Source organism: Felis catus, chromosome A1 (assembly GCF_018350175.1).
Source record: "Felis catus isolate Fca126 chromosome A1, F.catus_Fca126_mat1.0, whole genome shotgun sequence".
NCBI lineage: Eukaryota > Metazoa > Chordata > Mammalia > Carnivora > Felidae > Felis > Felis catus.
This window is the reverse complement of record NC_058368.1, coordinates 206,073,962-206,091,786: the sequence shown is the minus strand read 5'-3', so window position 1 is coordinate 206,091,786 and position 17,825 is coordinate 206,073,962. Positions and strand designations below refer to the sequence as shown.

General features: G+C 38.0%; 1 protein-coding gene and 1 long non-coding RNA gene across 8 annotated transcripts in view; one reads left to right on the top strand and one right to left on the bottom strand.

The window, feature by feature from the left end:
* Window positions 1-4,430, bottom strand: part of MROH2B (maestro heat like repeat family member 2B) — a 71,690-nt gene extending 67,260 nt beyond the window's left edge. For 5 of the 6 annotated variants that reach the window (XM_019811451.3, XM_045037704.1, XM_023238843.2 and 2 more), the window contains exons 1-3: window positions 3,938-4,430; window positions 2,244-2,305; window positions 714-824 (exon numbers count right to left, since the gene is read on the bottom strand). In XM_019811451.3, the coding sequence (XP_019667010.2) occupies window positions 714-824; window positions 2,244-2,305; window positions 3,938-3,965 (201 nt within the window). In that variant the 5' untranslated portion in view covers window positions 3,966-4,430. The remainder of the gene's footprint in view (window positions 1-713; window positions 825-2,243; window positions 2,306-3,937) is intronic. The other variant, XM_019811443.3, reaches the window with a different exon arrangement.
* Window positions 4,431-4,559: 129 nt separating this feature from the next.
* On the top strand, window positions 4,560-17,584 carry LOC123380158. Of its 2 annotated transcripts, none has more exons than XR_006585586.1 (3): window positions 4,560-7,671; window positions 10,498-10,576; window positions 17,454-17,584. It is a non-coding gene; the product is annotated as an uncharacterized LOC123380158 (long non-coding RNA). The 2 variants fall into 2 exon arrangements; XR_006585588.1 differs by lacking the exon at window positions 17,454-17,584 and adding an exon at window positions 11,826-13,691.
* Window positions 17,585-17,825: the final 241 nt, after the last annotated feature.

Below are 17,825 nucleotides of genomic sequence, written 5' to 3'. Positions count from 1 at the left end.
GTTCTATAGTTGGGATTGCTTTGCAGTATTTTGGGAAGAATAAACAGAATTTAGTACTAACAAACGGGAAGACCTTGGTCATCCCACTTCTCATCTTTTGGTCTAAGACCCCAAAAGCCTGCATTTAAATGAAAGGTTCAATTGGCCCTCCATGAACCGTAGCCCAGCTTGGAGTCACAGATGTGCCCTGCCTCCCCCAACCCCAGCTCCAAAATCTCAAGTCCTGAAATTAATCATGGATTGTTAGCACCCTTCACAGATAACAAGTAAAAATCCTTTCTGGAAGAAAATAACATCTTAGGACTCAAATTATTTCTAGAAATAATTTTTCAGATATAATGCCTAGCGTATGTAGATAAGTAGACACATGAAGAAATCATAATTCATATGGGAAGAAAAAGGAAACTGGGTTCTAGTTACTTGTTCTGTCAATAGCTGTGTTACTTTGAAAAAAAATAAAATGTCTCTAAGCATCAACATTTACATCAACATGTAAATATGATCTCTGAAGTCTTTTTTAGCTTTGCCTCAGTTTCCTTATCGGTGAAGGGATAAATAATAGGTATTGTAATAATATATGAACAAATGAAAGTGATTTGAGGTCCAGACAGCAATGTACAAGAAGCTTATAAATGTCCACGTGGATGCAGCTGGGTCAGTTAAAGACCTGTTGCTGGCCCTGACATTGATTCATCATCAAGAATAAAACTTACATTGGTGTCTCTCATGTCCTTAGAAGCATAATAAATCAACCGTTGGACAATTGCATCATCCAAGATGTCGGTATTCTGAATGACGGAAGTGAGATGACTATAAATGTCTTCCTGTGGACATACACAGAAATTTGAGTTACAAAACTAAAGGAATCAGATTAAGTCCAAGTGAATAACACCATCAAACTGAGCAATGTATTCCTACTTTACAATGGATTTTACATATCTTAATTGGGGCTTCCTGAACATAATATGCAACTCTAGGAGTGAAGGCTTATATGTAAAGCAAAGTTCTTTCTGAAAACTATCTTAACCTGACAACATTACTTCAAGGACATCTAACTGAAGGTGGAGGCACCCTAGCTAACATATCAAAGTCTTGAAAATCACTGTTGTAGGGCCCTCAGGGGACTGGAAATGCCCATTACCCTAACTACTGCTCTTACCACTAGGGAGTGACTATGGTAATAAGGAGCACACTGTGATTCCCAAGAAGGCTGATAAGCTATGAAGCTAGATCCTACGAGAGATTTCTATGCCCTTAGCTTTAGTTCCGCCTTGTAGAGAGAAAGTCGTGAATTCTTTTGGACAGATCTTAACCTTTAGAAATCATGGGGCTTGGCCAGGCACTATGTGAAAGTTCCCTTAGGTGGCTACATGGCCTTTGATAGATGAGAGACTGGTGTTCTGAAATGCCCAACAGCCTCAAGCCTATTGCCTTCGAGGTACTGTGCCCCTGTTGAAGGTGTGGAATAACTCCCTCGAATAAGGGATTCCAATACACTTCAGGGTTGAGAACCACGGATAAAGGTGTATGTAGGCCCTGCCCTTCACAGGGAGGCTGCATTGAATCATGATTAGGAGCAATTTTTTTTTTTTTTTTTTTTTTTTAAAGTCAGACAGGCTTGTGTTTGGATGTAGTCCTGCTGTTCTGGTCATGTCACTGCTCTGGGTCTCACTCTTCTTAGTTGTGAAATGGAAACAGCTATACCTACCTCATAAAGGTGTGAGGAGTGAATATAATACAATTCACTATTGGGAAGCATCTAGTGTGCTGCTTCCCAGACAAGTGTCCTTGGAGGTAGATACTATTTTATAAAAGGTTTTTGAAGCCAAGAAAGCCTTCACATCCCAGAGAAATAAATCTCTAATTGTGAAACAGCATCACAGATGAGTAGGGGAGATCTTTTGGGATTTTCCTAGGAAGTCTCAGCTTATACAGGAGGAGACTCTCATCCACATGGTTGTGAGTCTGACATCCCCCTCTTACCACATCTGCCTGTATAAGGTTATAGAAAGGGGCATTCTTTTGCTAGCTTCCATAATTGAATACTCTGATTTTTCAAATACTAATGTCATTGTTTAAACATTATAATGATTTCCATTATAACTGTATCTTCTGAATGATTGAATGCCACATAAGAAGCCAGAGAGAAAAGAGGAAGTCAAGGGAAAGAAAGAGGTATATGAAATGTTGCGATTCGATTAGAGAAAATAAATGCAAAAGAGACTTTTCTCTATTTTCCTTACCTTACTCATATTATCTTCCATGTTCAGCATGCCTAGAGTGAGGTTAATATCTCCAAAAGTATCTAAAATGAACAGAAAAAGAATTAAGTCTCTGCTGAAATGCTCTCCTATTAATTCCAATGCAATAGTTATAGAAATATTATTTTCTGTTGCCTTCTCTCTCTCTCTCATTCCCTCTCTCTCTCCTTTGCCCCCTATCACCCTTCTTCTTTTTTTAATGTTTATTCATTTTTCAGGGGGAGAAAGAGAGAGAGAGAGAGAGCACGCAGGGGAAGGGCAGAGAGAGAGGGAGACACAGAATCTGAAGCAGGCTTCAGTCTCTGAGTTATCCACACAGAGCCCAAAGTGGGGCTGGAACTCACAAACCACAAAATCATGACCTGAGCCGAAGTTGCCACTTAACCAGCTGAGCCACCCAGGTGCCCCCGGGTGCTTCTTCCTGACTGCCAACTCTGCCAACCCTGATGGCAGGAGCTGTGTCTTATTCATATTTCATATACTTGACATTCTTGCTAATAGCGGATACTTAGTATTTTTTTCAAAATCTAAATTAAAGGGGAAGGGGAAGATAAAAGATGCTATATTGCTAATTATCTCACCTGTCATGTAGGTATCACCCTATACATTCTCTCTATTAAGGCTCAGCTCTCAGATGCCATGAGATTAAACCCTTACACCCTTAAATGTGAGAGGGCAATTGTGTGGTATAACGGTTTACTTTCACTTCCCCCTCAGCACCTCCCCCATGTTGTTTTCCATACTTTGGCCACCTCTCGCCTACCTCTCTTTCCCTTTGTCTAACCTTCTGCCAGGTTCCTTTTCTGGTTCCAAGCTCATGGAAACTTCACTTTTATTTATTTATTTTTATTTTAAAAAGATTTTTAATGTTTGTTTATTTTTGAGAGAGAGAGAGAGAGGCCAAGTGTGTGAGTGGGCGGGGGGGGGGGGGGGAGCAGAGTGAGAGACTGGGAGACACAGAATCCAAAGCAGGCTCCAGGCTCTGAGCTGTCAGCACAAAGCCCAACATGGCGCTCAAATTCACGAACCATGAGGTCATGACCTGTGCTGAAGTTGGACGCTTAACCACCTGAGCCACTCAGGTGCCTGAAACTTCTCTTTTCTGATAATGACCTAAATTATTTTGACTTGCACTTTCAAGGCATATTTACATTTGAATAAATCTCATTGGAAAAGTGAAAAAAAATTGAGTCCAAGGAATTAAGCAATTTCAGGCCACATGGTAAGTTGGCAAGACAGAAACTCTTAGAGGTGAGCCTCCAAATCAAGCCACAGAGCCCTTTAGCACAGTCTGTTTTGGCAAAGCAGATAGGCAACCATCCTTGAAAATTAGGGGAAAATATTTCAAAGGACTCTTCCAGTATTTAAGGTTAAACAAAAGACCTTCTTTGTGCTGTAGCCACTTTCTTCTCAGGTAGACTACATATTTTTAAAGGTAGGGCACGATTATCTCTCAGGCTCCTAGTCTATCAATGGCCCTTTACAATCAATGTGGCTTTATTATTTTTGAATAAAAGGAGAGTAAAAGAGAAATAACCTTACTTTGGTGTACCTTTTCATAACATCTTTAAGGTGTAAAGATCTTCCTTAATGACCCACACTATCCCCCTCCCCACATATAGATATGATTGTACAGACACAAAACACTTAGCTCCTCAGGATCCCGTGATGCTCACCTGCAGATTCTTCCATGTCCTGAGTCATGTCTTGGCTGTTTTAGGCTAAGAGACAGCACCTAAGTATCAGAAATAGTATGGCTAAAAAATTGAACAAGAAAGTTGGCAAGTTTCTCACATAAGGCTCACATAAGGTTCTCTAAAGGACATTCCCTCCTCTACTTGATTGGCACAGTGATCTGGAAGCGTCCAACGATGGGCTGCTATTGAGGAGGATGATGCTGTATTCTACCACTATGACATTTTCTTGCTTCTGAGCTCCTGCTGACCAACAAAATGACTGCATCTCACCGAACACTGTCCCTTGGGTGGAGACCAGAGTATCTGAGAAGGAAGAAATTAGAGACTGGGACTCAAACCATTTTTGTAGACCAAAGGAGTTCCTCTCCCTAAACTTGGGTCCATTGATCACAAATTTGGGAATGGTTTTCAGTGGTCACTTTACTGGCCTGGTGTTGGTAAAGCCTTTATGGTGATCTTGTTGATTGTTCTACTTGGTGAAAGTCAGTCACACAAACTGGGCATGCTCAGTGGGCCGGAATGCCCACCAGGGGCAGTTGAATGGAATGTCCAACTGACAGCAGCAAAGCAAAGCCTTCTTTGCCTCCCTTCCTGTTCCCCATTTCTCCCTCCACCATTCACATGGTCTAGGTCTTGGCCTCACTCTAGACTCAGGCTTTTTTTCTTTGATTCCATTTTCTCTTCTTGTTTTCAAATCATTTTTTATCCACATCCCTTGACTATAATGCTTTCAACTTTACGTATGGACCTAAATCTGGTCCCAATGCCCCTGACCCTAAATCTATATGACCACGATTTTCAGTGTCTGTCCAGGCTGACTGTATGTTAATGTGGCCGGTGTTAGGTAAGGGGGTACTAGCTGTCTATAGGTCTGGATGTGAAAGGGGCCTTGGAAAGGAGCACATGACAATTCTCATCTGCTGCTGCTTTTCAGTTATTTTTCCTTTATTGGTGAAGTTTATTTCAGACTCCTAAGTCAAATGCTTCCAACTAAATCTTTGAATGCATTATTCTTTTTACAGACAGATTATTTTGCATTGTATTTATTATAAAGAGCCTCAGCAAGCTGCTAGTTAAGAACATCTAGAGCTTCCCAAGTCAGCGTCACTATTTCCCAGATTGTGTCCATAAGTGCCTAGTAACAGGAATCCTCTGGTGTCCTTACTTAAAATGTCCATTCCCAGGACAATTATAATGAGGGGCAGAAATCTGTATTTTTAATGAACACCCCTAGTGATTCTTGAGCTCACAATAGTCTGAGAAGCACTGCCTAAGATCATTGCCCAATCACCCACCAGGGGATAATTGAAAATTTAGCAGTTATTTGAAGGGTGTTTGTTGTGAATGGGGGAGAAGACTACTGCTCATCCCCAGTGCCGTGATTTGCTCAACCTTGAAGAATAGGCTGAGAATTGGTAGGTCAGAGAGGTACTGAAGTAGCCTGAAACTCTTAACATCTTTTAGGGAAATAAAGACGTTGCAAATTATGTGCTCTTAGAATCTTAAAGAACAACGTACAATAGAATCAATAATAAGAAAGTGAGCTATTTAGGTAATTGTTATAATCAATTTCTTACTCATTTTGTGAATGGTGGCAAATAATTTTTCTGAATGTCTGTATATCAAGATTTCCTTGATTTCATAGAGATTAGGGAGGTTAGGAGATGATTGATTTATATTGACTTTGTAATTTATTCATCAGGGCAATCAAAACACATCTTTTTGCTAACTATTCTTTCAGATATAGCACATTTACCCATTGATCTCTCTTTTCATATAGTAACATTGCAGATAGATTTTTAAAAAGTCAAACTTCAAAACAACAAATTTACTGTCATTTTTGTTCCATTTTTCTGGGCCATCTTGTTTCATTTCCCCATTATTTCCTGTTTTTCTTTTTACACCAGGTTAACACAGTATGGGTTTGATTTCTCTGAAGCCCTGGAAGCATGCTAAACACTAACTCTCAAAGCTAATAGGATGGCATGTGCTAACAAATGAAGTATTGTTTCTGAATATATGTTTGCAAGGAAGTTTAAATTCAGCTTGCTAAAGAACTGAATTTAAGAAGTTTAAGAAGAAAGAACTGAGGAGTCTCCCTGGGTATATGATAACCATTCTCTTTCAGTTTAACTTGACAAGTGAGACTACCCAATCCCAGAACTACTATGCCCAAATGAGGTATTATCAGCAGGAATATTAATAAGGCAGTAAAGGTGAAATATAAAACTATGGGAGGATATCTATCAATCAATCTATCCAATATCAAAATTTATAGAAATTTACATTTTTGTGGTTTTAATGGTTTTATTTTAGAATACAATTCATTTGAATGTTGACATGAATCCTTTTATTCTTTAAATGAAGAATTAGATTTTATAAAATATATTTAAAATGGAATTAGGCTCTGCTTTTTTTTTTTTTTTTCAGTCAGTTTTAAAACATAAGCCTAATTGCTTACACTCTGGTGTATAGAAAGGTAAGAAATACTAGATGGTAATTTTATACAGGGCTAAATGTTGCCCTGCTTTTTTAGCAGTCTCATTTGCTTCTTTCTTTTCCTTCCTCTTCTTCCTCCTTCCTTTCCATTCTCTCATGTCATTTTCTCTCCACCCCCCTTTTCTGGTCTCTCTTACTCTGCTTTTTCTTCTTGTTGTAAACAGTAATAATAAAAGGATAATTTTCAGCATAATTCAGTTGAGTTCCATTTGAAACACATTTACTGACTACTTCTTAGGCAAGAAACCCTATGATAGAGCTGCTCCGACAGACCATGATGAAAGAGGCCATGTTAACCTCAAGGAATTCATGGTCCATGGGGAGAAGCCAGTCTGCTGATACAACTAACTGAAACAATGAGGCAGAGTAGCAATTGTTATGACAGAGGAGTAAACAACAAGAACGAGTTGTGAATTCTTTGCACAGAGGACAGGGGTAACATTTGAGGTGGTCTTTGAAAGTAGAGATGAGTCCTCTAAATAAATGCAGAGAAATCTTTTTCTCTTTATCCTTCTCTAAGTAGAAGACAGCAGATCCTCTAACTTCTTCAGCATGAATAGTGAACAGAATAGCATTTTCTTGCTTTTTCTATTTTTTTTAAACCGAGATTTAGGCTGTTATTGTTTTCAGAGCAAATATACAATGTTTGCATATGTCTTTATCACAAAATATATATTCAAAGTTCATTCTTTCTTCCCTTTTTCTTTCTTTCTCTTTTTTTTTTTTTTCCCCAGAGAAGGGTTCATGTATGAAATAACAGGGAAAAGAAGAAACAGCATTAGACTTGGACTAGACTTGGAGTTCACAAACTTCATGTGTGTCTAAGTTTTGATTCAAACTACCTGGTTGTATTACTATGAGAAAAATCAGCCTCTCTAGACTGAGTTTGAGTTCCCAACTGCAAAAAAAATGAAAGGATCAGATTAGTTGACCTAAGGATCATTTTGTGCATGAAGCAACTTTGTTTTCACTTTCTTGGTAATACCAAAACAATGTACAATGTTTTTAATTACTAAACAACAAATTTACAAGTGACTTTTTTTTTTAATTGCGGCCTTCTGTGGGTTGGGAATTTCTTACATTCTGCACCACATAAACCCAGCATGGAGAGTTCTTTCTACCTTGAATTTATAGCAGCAGCTAGTGATGTAGGGAGGAGGTCAGAGAAGTTTCCAGGGACTGAATGCAAGCCAGCCATCACTGGGGACAGCATGGTAAGACATGTGACTATACCTCACAGCCTAATATAATGACTGAGCTTAATTTAATGCTTCTTGATTAATACTCCTTAAGAGATATTAGTCATGAATTGCTAATCTGAAGCATGTTTAAACAGCAGCTGCTTTTCTGTGTTTTACTAAGCATGATGCATTTTTAACCTGAAAATATGGTTTTATAGTCATCCTTTCAGGAATTCAGAAGGAGTTAAGAATTGAAGATAGGGAAGGAAACTGTCAAATGGATTTATAAAATGGTTTCATTCTCAAGTGATACATAACTGAAGGTCTTGCAGGCGAGTAATTTTCTAGCAAATTGTTTCCCAAATACCTCTCATAGTAGGCATTTCTAGCTTTGTTACCAACAGGTGCCAGGAGAGGAACATAGACTGACTTCATAAACTGAGTAGTGAGAGAATCAATGGGGGCCCTTTACCTCTGGAAGACCTTGCTTAGCAGCCTGGCATCTGAGGGAATTTGCTTTCTGTGACCTAGAGTTCATTCAGCCCTTCCCAGAGCTTTTAGAAGGTCTAGGTTTTAACGGTCAGTTACCTCTTGTATGCTCAGGTCATGTTATGAGAACATCTTTTTGAATGAAGAATTCAGTTTTAATGGCTGCTAGATAATTGAAAGTAGGATACTTTCATTCTCTCAGCTTTTCATAATAAGTTACTTGGGCCACATAACTGCCTAAGTAACAACTTTTAGAAGAAACAGCCATCGGTATTATATTTTTAAGGATTAAAAGACAATTTTATTACCTCTAGCTGAATGTCTCACATTTAGAAAGAAAAATCTTTTACTTTTTTTTTTTTTAAAGAAAGAAACACATGTCTGTTTTGATTACTTTTATAAGATTAACAATGTATTTCTAACTCATGATTTTGGTGATTTCAACGGATTATAGAGTTGCCTTAAAAATGTGAATATTTTCGTGTTACACTTAGAGATTTTCAGAATCCCCCATGTTCAATGAGGTTTTTTGTTTGTTTACTAATTCTTTTATTTAACAATAAAAGTTTTGTTTTTCCTTTAAAGTAGTGCTATCAACATGAAAAGATGCTCAACATCACTCCTCATCAGGGAAATACAAATCAAAACCACACTGAGATATCACCTCACACCAGTCAGAGTGGCTAAAATGAACAAATCAGGAGACTATAGATGCTGGAGAGGATGTGGAGAAATGGGAACCCTCTTGCACTGTTGGTGGGAATGCAAACTGGTGCAGCCAATCTGGAAAACAGTGTGGAGGTTCCTCAAAAAATTAAAAATAGACCTACCCTATGACCCAGCAGTAGCACTGCTAGGAATTTACCCAAGGGATACAGGAGTACTGATGCATAGGGGCACTTGTACCCCAATGTTTATAGCAGCACTCTCAACAATAGCCAAATTATGGAAAGAGCCTAACTGTCCATCAACTGACAAATGGATAAAGAAGATGTGGTTTATGTATACAATGGAATACCACTTGGCAATGAGAAAGAATGAAATCTGGCCATTTGTAGCAACATGGATGGAACTGGTGAGTATTATGCTAAGTGAAATAAGTCAGGCAGAGAAAGACAGATGCCATATGTTTTCACTCTTATGTGGATCCTGAGAAACTTAACAGAAGACTATGCAGGAGGGGAAGGAAAAAAAAAGTTAGAGAGGGAGGGAGCCAAACCATAAGAGACTCTTAAATACTGAGAACAAACTGAGGGTTGATGGGGGGTGGGGGAGAGGGGAAAGTGGGTGATGGGCATTGAGGAGGGCACCTGTTGGGACGAGCACTGGGTGTTGTATGGAAACAAATTTGACAATAAATTTCATATTAAAAAAAAGTACATAGGCCAGTGGTCCTAGCCTTTTCTATATGCAATTTTTATCCAACCTATTTTCATATTGAAAATCAAATCAATTATCACAAATCAACTTTTATAAACTGGTTAACTATCATACATTATTAAAAATTAATATTCAAAATTAAAAAAAATAAAGTAGTGCTATCAAAACTGTTCCTCCTGACCCTGACCCTCATAGCTGCATTGGAATTGGGTTTCTTTTCTTTTCTTTTTTTTTCTCCAAGATTTTATTTAAATTCAAGTTAGTTAACATATAATATAGTATTGGTTTCAGGAGTAGAATTTAGCGATTCATCAATTACATATAATACCCAGTGCTCATCCCAACAAGTGCTCTCCTTAATGCCCATCCCTAATGCCCATCCCCTCACCAACCTCCCCTCCAGCAGTCCTAAGTTTGTTCTCTGTATTTGTCTCTTTTGGTTTGCCTCCCTGTATGTTTTTATCTTATTTTTCTTTCCCTTCCCCTATGTTCATCTGTTCTGTTTCTTAAATTCCACATATGAGTGAAATCATATGATATTTGTCTTTCTCTGACTTATTTCACTTAGCATAATACACTCTAGTTCCATCCACATTATTGCAAATGGCAAGATTTCATTCTTTTTGAGTGCTGAGTAATATTCCATTACACACACACACACACACCCACCCACACACACACACACACACACGCACCCACACACCCCACATCTTCTTTAACCTTTCATTAGTTGGTGGACGTCCAATAAGTTTTAAAAAACTTATTAAATGAAACTATTCAAAAACATTTTAGCCAAGAAGTGGTGGTAAAAAATTAAGTAAGTTTCAAATAATACAATTTCTGGTTACCAGTAGCACTCAGATATGAACTGGGATTTTTGTTGGAAAGGAGGCAAATCATAAGATCATAAACTGGATCAAGGATTGAAAAACAAAACTTGACCTTCCTGCCTGGTCCTAGTGTTATATAATTCTCCATCTGCTTCCATAGTGCACAGAGAAGAATATGAAAGTCCAAGAAGATGAATCCAGAGCCCATGTCAGCATTTTGTAATTACTAAACCAGAAAAGTAGGTATAAATATTGGAGATGTTTAGCAATGAAGTTGCAATCTCTAAGTTTCTATCTTCTGTACAATGGTTAGTTGAAAAAGGAAATGCAAGGGGAAGATGTTGCACTGAGTTTTCATTAAGTTATTACTATCTGTTATTTTGTTTTGGGTTGTTCTCGCTTTTGTTGTTTTTATGACCTAACTAAAAAATAGACTAACCAGACCAAATCATTCCAGCAGCATTAAGTTTATCGTGGTCTTAAGAGCATGGTTTCTGATTTTAAGAGAAAGTGTTCTTCCTGAACTCTATGAAATAATCATGCTGATGATATAATCAATCTAATTATTAATTACTCAATTGTTAATTACCTACATGTTAATTACTTCTTAAGCATTTTTCTGTTCTGTATTATATCTCATAAAATAGCATTCCTTAAATCTTCACTGTGTCTTAGTAGTATATTACTTTTACAAAAGCAAATAAACTTTTCTTTGTGGTTTACCACCTAAAGCATGTAACTTCTAAGTCTGTTTCTATTCATTGATTCTTTTTATTCCTCTTATTGATTATATTTTCCTGCTTCTTAGAATATTTTTCATTGGATGTGAGACATTGTAAATTATTTTTTGTTGGGTGTCGAATATTTTTAAGCTTTGTTCTGTGACACAGCTAAGTTACAGGGGAACAGTTTGACCCTTTCCACGGTTTCTTTTATGTCTTGTAAGGTATAAGGACCAGACAACCTTAATGAAGGGCAAATTTGGCCCTACCACTCAGGTGATATTCTTCTGTTGTCTTGTGAGTTATGAAGCTTCACACTCTGGCTGGCTGAAAATATAAGCTATTCCTGGGCCTGTGTGAGCTTTGGAGTCATTACTTCCGTTCCTTTGGCATGGTTTGTTCCCTAGTCTTAGTTCTCCCCACGTGTAACCCTTAGTCACTACTCGGCTGCAGAGCAGAGGTGAACGCTCTGCAGCTCTCCGGAGCTTTCTCCATTGCAGCTCCTTCCTTCCCAGTGCCATACTCACTCTATCCACTTTGCCCTGCCTGGACTCTTAGCTCCATATCTTCCATCAGATAGACCTCCAGGCTCTCCCTGGTTTCCTCTACCTTGTTTTGGAGCTTAGAAACTTTTTCCAGAAGTAATGTTGGACAATCCCTGGGACTAACCCCAGATTTTCCTCCTCTCTCAGAGATCAATGTCCTGCACTAACAGGTGCTCAGGTCTGAAAACTGTTTCTTATGTCTGTTCTTTTACTTGTTTTAGGTGGAAAGGTAAATCCAGTCCCTGTCACTTCATCATCTTTGCCAGAAGCAGAAGTCTGCCCACATTCTTACATATATTTGTGTCGTTTCTGTATTGTGAACAGCTGCCACCTGTTTTGCTCCTAGGAACACTAGTGTGTAAATTAGGAATATGTTTCCTTTCAAAACAAACAAACAAACAAACAAACAAACAAAACAGAAACCTGGAAAACACTCTTGACAGTGGCTTAAATATACAATGTTTTGTTGTTCTTATATAAAAATCCATCTGAAGAAAGGAAGCCAGAGATAAAACAGCGGTTTAGCAGTGTTGTTCTGGATCGAGGCTCTTTCTTTTACTGCTTTACTATCTTTAGCATGTGTTTTTGACCTCTTAGTTGCAAGATGGCCTTGCTATACTTCTGCACCTCATGTTGGCATTCCAGAAATGAAGAAGGTAGAAAAGTACAAACCTTTCTCCATTTAAGACTTTATATTTTAAATTTGGGAAGAGAAGACATTCACAGTGAATTCCATTCACATTTTCTTGGTAACAATTTGGTCACATGGCCATTTTTCACTGCAACAGAGCCTGGGAAATCAAGTATTTTAGCTTCTATGCCTCTCAATAGAGGAACACAGGGAAGAAAGGAGTTATGAGGATCTTTTAGATAGACAGTGCAGAGTGTCTGCCAGAACAAAAATCCTATTATGTTCCAAACATTTAAGGGTACATGGTAAACCTAAATATGACCAGAGGTCTGTGAGGGAGCCAGATATAGGCATTTATTTCCTTTGTTAGATAACATTTTCCATCTGTGTTTGTCAGTTGGTTTTATGTAAATCATGAATAGCGTATAAAAATAGAGTCAAAATGGTAAAATTAAGGTATAAAAGATAAGTTCAAATGGAGATGATACCTCATATCATTGTCCTAATCTGTGAGGTTTACTCCATTAATATTTGTTCATTATTTAATTTATTTTAGAAGTTCTCAAAATCATTAATTTCAACCTTCAGTTATTTATGCTTTTGTGCCTCTTGAGCACACACAAAGGCAGAGATAAACCTGTGCGTACATGTGTGCACATGTGCACGCACACACTCATGAATTTTAATGCTGTTAAGATGATGAAACTTATGGTAATACATTTTCTTTCTTTAAAAAATTCCAGTGTAATGATATACAAGAAGAACTGCAATTAGACTAGATAATTAAACAGATGTTTTGGCATGAACCCAAGATCTCAAGGGATAGACTCTGAGCATAATTAACAATCTTTAATGTGTTCTTTAAAGGGCTGGGCGTGGTTAGTTTCAAGGCTTTTGTTTTTCTGTTTGAGAGTTGAATTGCTTGAGAAAATACAGGAGTTAGAAAATGTAGGAAAACAGGAAAAATTGGCTGGTGGTGGTTGAAGAAGGACTTTGCAGAGAGAAAATAAAAGTCTAAATAAGATTTGTTTTTATTTAAAAAATATGGAAAATATCAGATATTTGTAAAAATAGAGATGATTGTATAATTAATACTCCTATGTGTTTTCATCACCTGATTAAATAATTATCAAGTCAGAATTACCTCTTTCTTCTATATCCTCTTCTGTTTCCCCATTTGTAGATTGTTTAGAAGCAAATCCCAGTGTATGATTTCATTCACAAATATTTTAGAATGTTTTTCTGAAAACTAAGGGTTCAAGAGTCTTTGAAGAAAAAGTTAGCACAATACCACTATTATACTTAAAAATTAACAATAATTTCCTGATATTGTCAAATATTCAGAGTTCAATTTCCTCTTTTTTTTGAGGAGTTTTGAGTTTTTTTGAGTTCATCTGTTTTAGTATGAACCAATTATGATATATCCATTGCAATTAGTTGATATGCTTCTTAAGTTTCTTTTAATCTCTACATTTTAATTGGGATTTCAAAAATTTGATCTGTATGAAGAATGATGTAAATCTTTTCCATATCCTAACTGAACAGTCAATAAAATCTGCATAGTTTACTTGTACTATTTAGAACATATTTGCTTTTGGTGGAATGAAATAAATACTAAATATGGTCTCTTGTTCTGATGTGGGGGTTTGTGTGGGAGGGTGGGGAGCTTCCCCACACCAGCAGGCAGTTCTCAGACACTAGCAGAGTCAAAGAATTCAACTCAGTTCTAACACTGTCTACCCAAACATAGCATCAGATTTCACAAGTAAGGAGCTCAGTTCCACAAAACCTCACTACCTTCCCCCCAACCCCCAACTTCAGATGTCAGTGGCAAGCCCAGGTTATCACCTGTGCTTCCAACCAATTGGCTACAGATCGGCTATAGACCAGAAGTTTCCACAAACTCCTCAGGTTTCATCAGTTTCCTAGAGTGGCTCACAGAAGTCAGAGAAGCAATTTACTTACTAGATCACTGGTTTCTATAAAAGGACTTGGCTCGGGGGCAGCCAGACAGAAGAGATGCATAGGGCAAGGCATGGGAAAATAGCACAGAGCTTCCTTGCCTTCTTCAGGCGCACCATCCTCCCAGCCTCTCCATATGTTCATCAACCCAGAAGCTCTCCGAACCCTGCAAATGTTTCATTACACAGTCATGGTTGCTCACTGGTGATTGAACTCAATCTCTAGCCCCTCTTCCCTCCCTGGAGGTTTTGGAGGTGGGACTGAGAGTTCCAACCCTCTAATCACATGGTTGGCTCTACAGGCAAACTGCCTTCTCAAAAGTCACCTCATTAACATAGCAAAAGTCACCTTTATGACTCTCAACACCTAGGAAATTCCGAGAACTTTGGGAACTATGAACCAAGAACCCTGGATGGAGACCAGATGTATAGGACAAATATATTTTGGTCATCTGAATGGTCGAGCAATCACTATATTGCATATGGTTTTAAGGTTAGCATGAAGCAAAAGCTGCTATTACCTACCATAACTTAACAACATGTGGGCTGTATTAGACTAATTAAATTTACCCCTACTTACAAAATATGGATGTGGGGGGAAACAATGGTATTAAGGAAAAGGAAATAAGCTTAAAAACAACAATACCGTACAATATCAGCTATGAGCAGTTGCCTTATAAAGGCAAACTTACACACTGTAAGAAAAAATATTATTTATTTGTTTATTTATTTATTTATTTATTTATTTATTTATTTATTTATGAGAGAGGGAGAGAGAGTGCAAGTTGGGGAGGGGCACAGAGAGAGGGAGAGAGAATCCCGTGCAGGGTCCGTACCGCCAGTGCAGAGCCTACTGTGTGGGGTTGATCTCACAAGCCAGGAGATCACGACTTGAGCCAAGATCAAGAGTCAGACACTTAACTGACTGAGCCACCCAGGCGCCCCATGAAAGAATATTTTAAAAAGTGCATGTGTGTATGTCTAATTTACATTATATATTGGCAAAATATCTCATTTACAAGTTATAGTACTTAGACAGATTTGTGGTTCTGAAGTTGGCACTTAAATATTTCCCTTGCCTGTCAGGAAGTGTCACTTTTAAGATTTATTAAATGAGTACCATATGCACATTTAGACAGTTTTATTTTAGCGATTGAATTAACAATTTTCACAAGGACCATTTTGTCTCAATTTGTACTGACTGCACTGTTTTAGGTACAGCTTTTTCCACTGCAGGAGGGGTATCAGGCTTATCTATTTTTTAATGCCTTAGAATATCTCTCTTTCCTTTGGTACATGGTGGAGTAAAATGGATGGATGACAGAACCTTAGAATTGGAAGAGATGTTAGATAGTGCTACAGGGTAATATGTTCTCTACTATAGACGCCCCTGCCCTCCTCCTCACTCCACTTCCAGTTCTTAGCAGGTGCCAACTTGGCCTTTGCTGGAAAACTTTCAGTGACAGGGACTCTACCACTTTTACACTGACTATTCTATTTCGACACAGCTCAAATTGTTAAAAAGGCCAGCCTTATGTGCCAATTTGTTTGGTTTTGGGAAGTCTATGTTTGAGTGCAGTTCTGTCTTTTGTAGTAGGAAAATTCTATTCTCACATCCATATGATAGTACTTCAAATATTTGGAAAGATTTCCAGACCCATTCTGTACCTCACAGCTTTTCTCTTTTCTAGAAAAAAGTCTTTAAGTGATCTCTTAATAGTTCTTCCAATAATTCGACTTCCAGGTCTCTTGCCATCTTTCTCACATTCCTATGAATACTTTCTAGTGTTTAAAAGCCCTCTATATTGGGGCGCCTGGGTGGCTCAGTCAGTTGAGCATCTGACTCTTGATTTCGGCTCAGATCATGATCTCACGGTTCGTGGGATCAAGCCCCCGTATCGGGCTCTGCGAAGACAGTGGGGAGCCTGTTGGGATTCTCTCTCTCTCTCTCTCTCTCTCTCTCTCTCTCTCTCTCAAAACAAAGAAATAAACATTAAAAAATAAAATAAAAGCCATCTATATTGTCAATAACTGATCACAGTATTCCATACTAATGCGTGCATTGAACTGTGCTTACTTCAGCCTAAGATTCAGATTTTTTTAAAGATAGCTCTACCATATTGGGTTTCTATGCTCTAATTAACTCACAGATTAATGCACATATCTTTTCACTTGAATTGCCGGCATACCAGATCTTCCCCAACTTATATTTGAGCAAAGGAGTCTTTAAAGCCAATTGAAAATTGTATCACTCTGCTAAAGTTAGTCTTACTTGCTTTGGCTTATCGTTCTAGTTTATTTAGGTTGCTTTGTATTCTAACTTATTGATTTTACCTCCTAGATTTTAGAAAAAGTTCAAATAAAACATACTTATTTTCAGTGAGGGCAGGGGATTTTTACTTGTTTGTATTTCTCTGCTTCTAGTTTCTAGAATAGTGCTAGGAATATACTAGGTGCTCAATAAATATTTGTTAAATAAATAAATTTTAAAGATACATGTTTTTGACTAGTTCAGAGGCTGTAAATTAGATGGTCTCAGCCATAGAAATATTTAGAATTGGTAACACAGGGCCAGCCAATAGAGAGAGAATATCAGAGGACCAGAGGCATGTTTATTGGCATATTTACTGAGATGAAGGATAAATCTTTTTAAAGAAATGAATAAAATAAGCTTCACTTGCTCAGGAAGGTGAGCAGGGTTCTAGATCTAGGGATTTCACATAGTAGACAATTATAGATCAAGTCATCACTATGATAATATGGGGAGAGAGATCCTTGTCATTAGGTAGGACAAATGAGTGTGTCCTTCCCCAAAAGGAGCACATCAGGAACTCAGGAACTTTACAACTTCAATTAAATGTGCAAAACCCAGCTACTAGAAGGAACGAAGTCAAATAACAGTTAATGCACACTTAGGATCACACAAATCTATAGTGTAATCTGTATGGAGGGGATGGGCCTAGAACTAAAATTTGAGGATTACTTCCCAGGCGCCCAAGATTTGCTCCTGGTTCATCAGATCTGGGTCTAAATGGCTTTGAAGAAGACCTTGAGGGATGGGAATGCCAGTGTTATGAACTGAATATTTGTGTCTTCCCGAAACATATTTGTTGAAATCCTAATCCCCAATGTGATGGTATTAGGAAGTGTTGTCTTTGGAAGATAATTAGGTCACAAGGGTGGAGCCCTTATGGATGGGATTAGCGCCCTTATCAAAGAGACTCGGAGAGAGCTCTATCTCCCTATTTCTGTCGCAGAAGGACACAACAAGAAGTTGGCAGTCTGCAACCTGGAGGAAGGTCCTTACCAGAAACTGACTATGCTGGCACCTTGATGTTGGACTTCTCAGCTTCCAGAATTGTGAGAAATAAATTTCTTCTGTCTATAAGCCACCCAGTCTTTTGTACTTTTTTATAACTGTGTGAACTAAGACAATGAGTAAAATAATTTTTTTCCCCCAGAGATTGTGACCAAGGAACTGAGCTCTGGGGAGTAGCACTAGAATTCTTACTTAATTCCAAGCTCTCCTATTCTGGATTAGGGAGGTTTTTGACATATATTTTTGCTTTGTCAAGATTGGCTTGGGAAAGGGAATTGGTTCAAGCCTAAATATTGAGAGAATTTGGAGA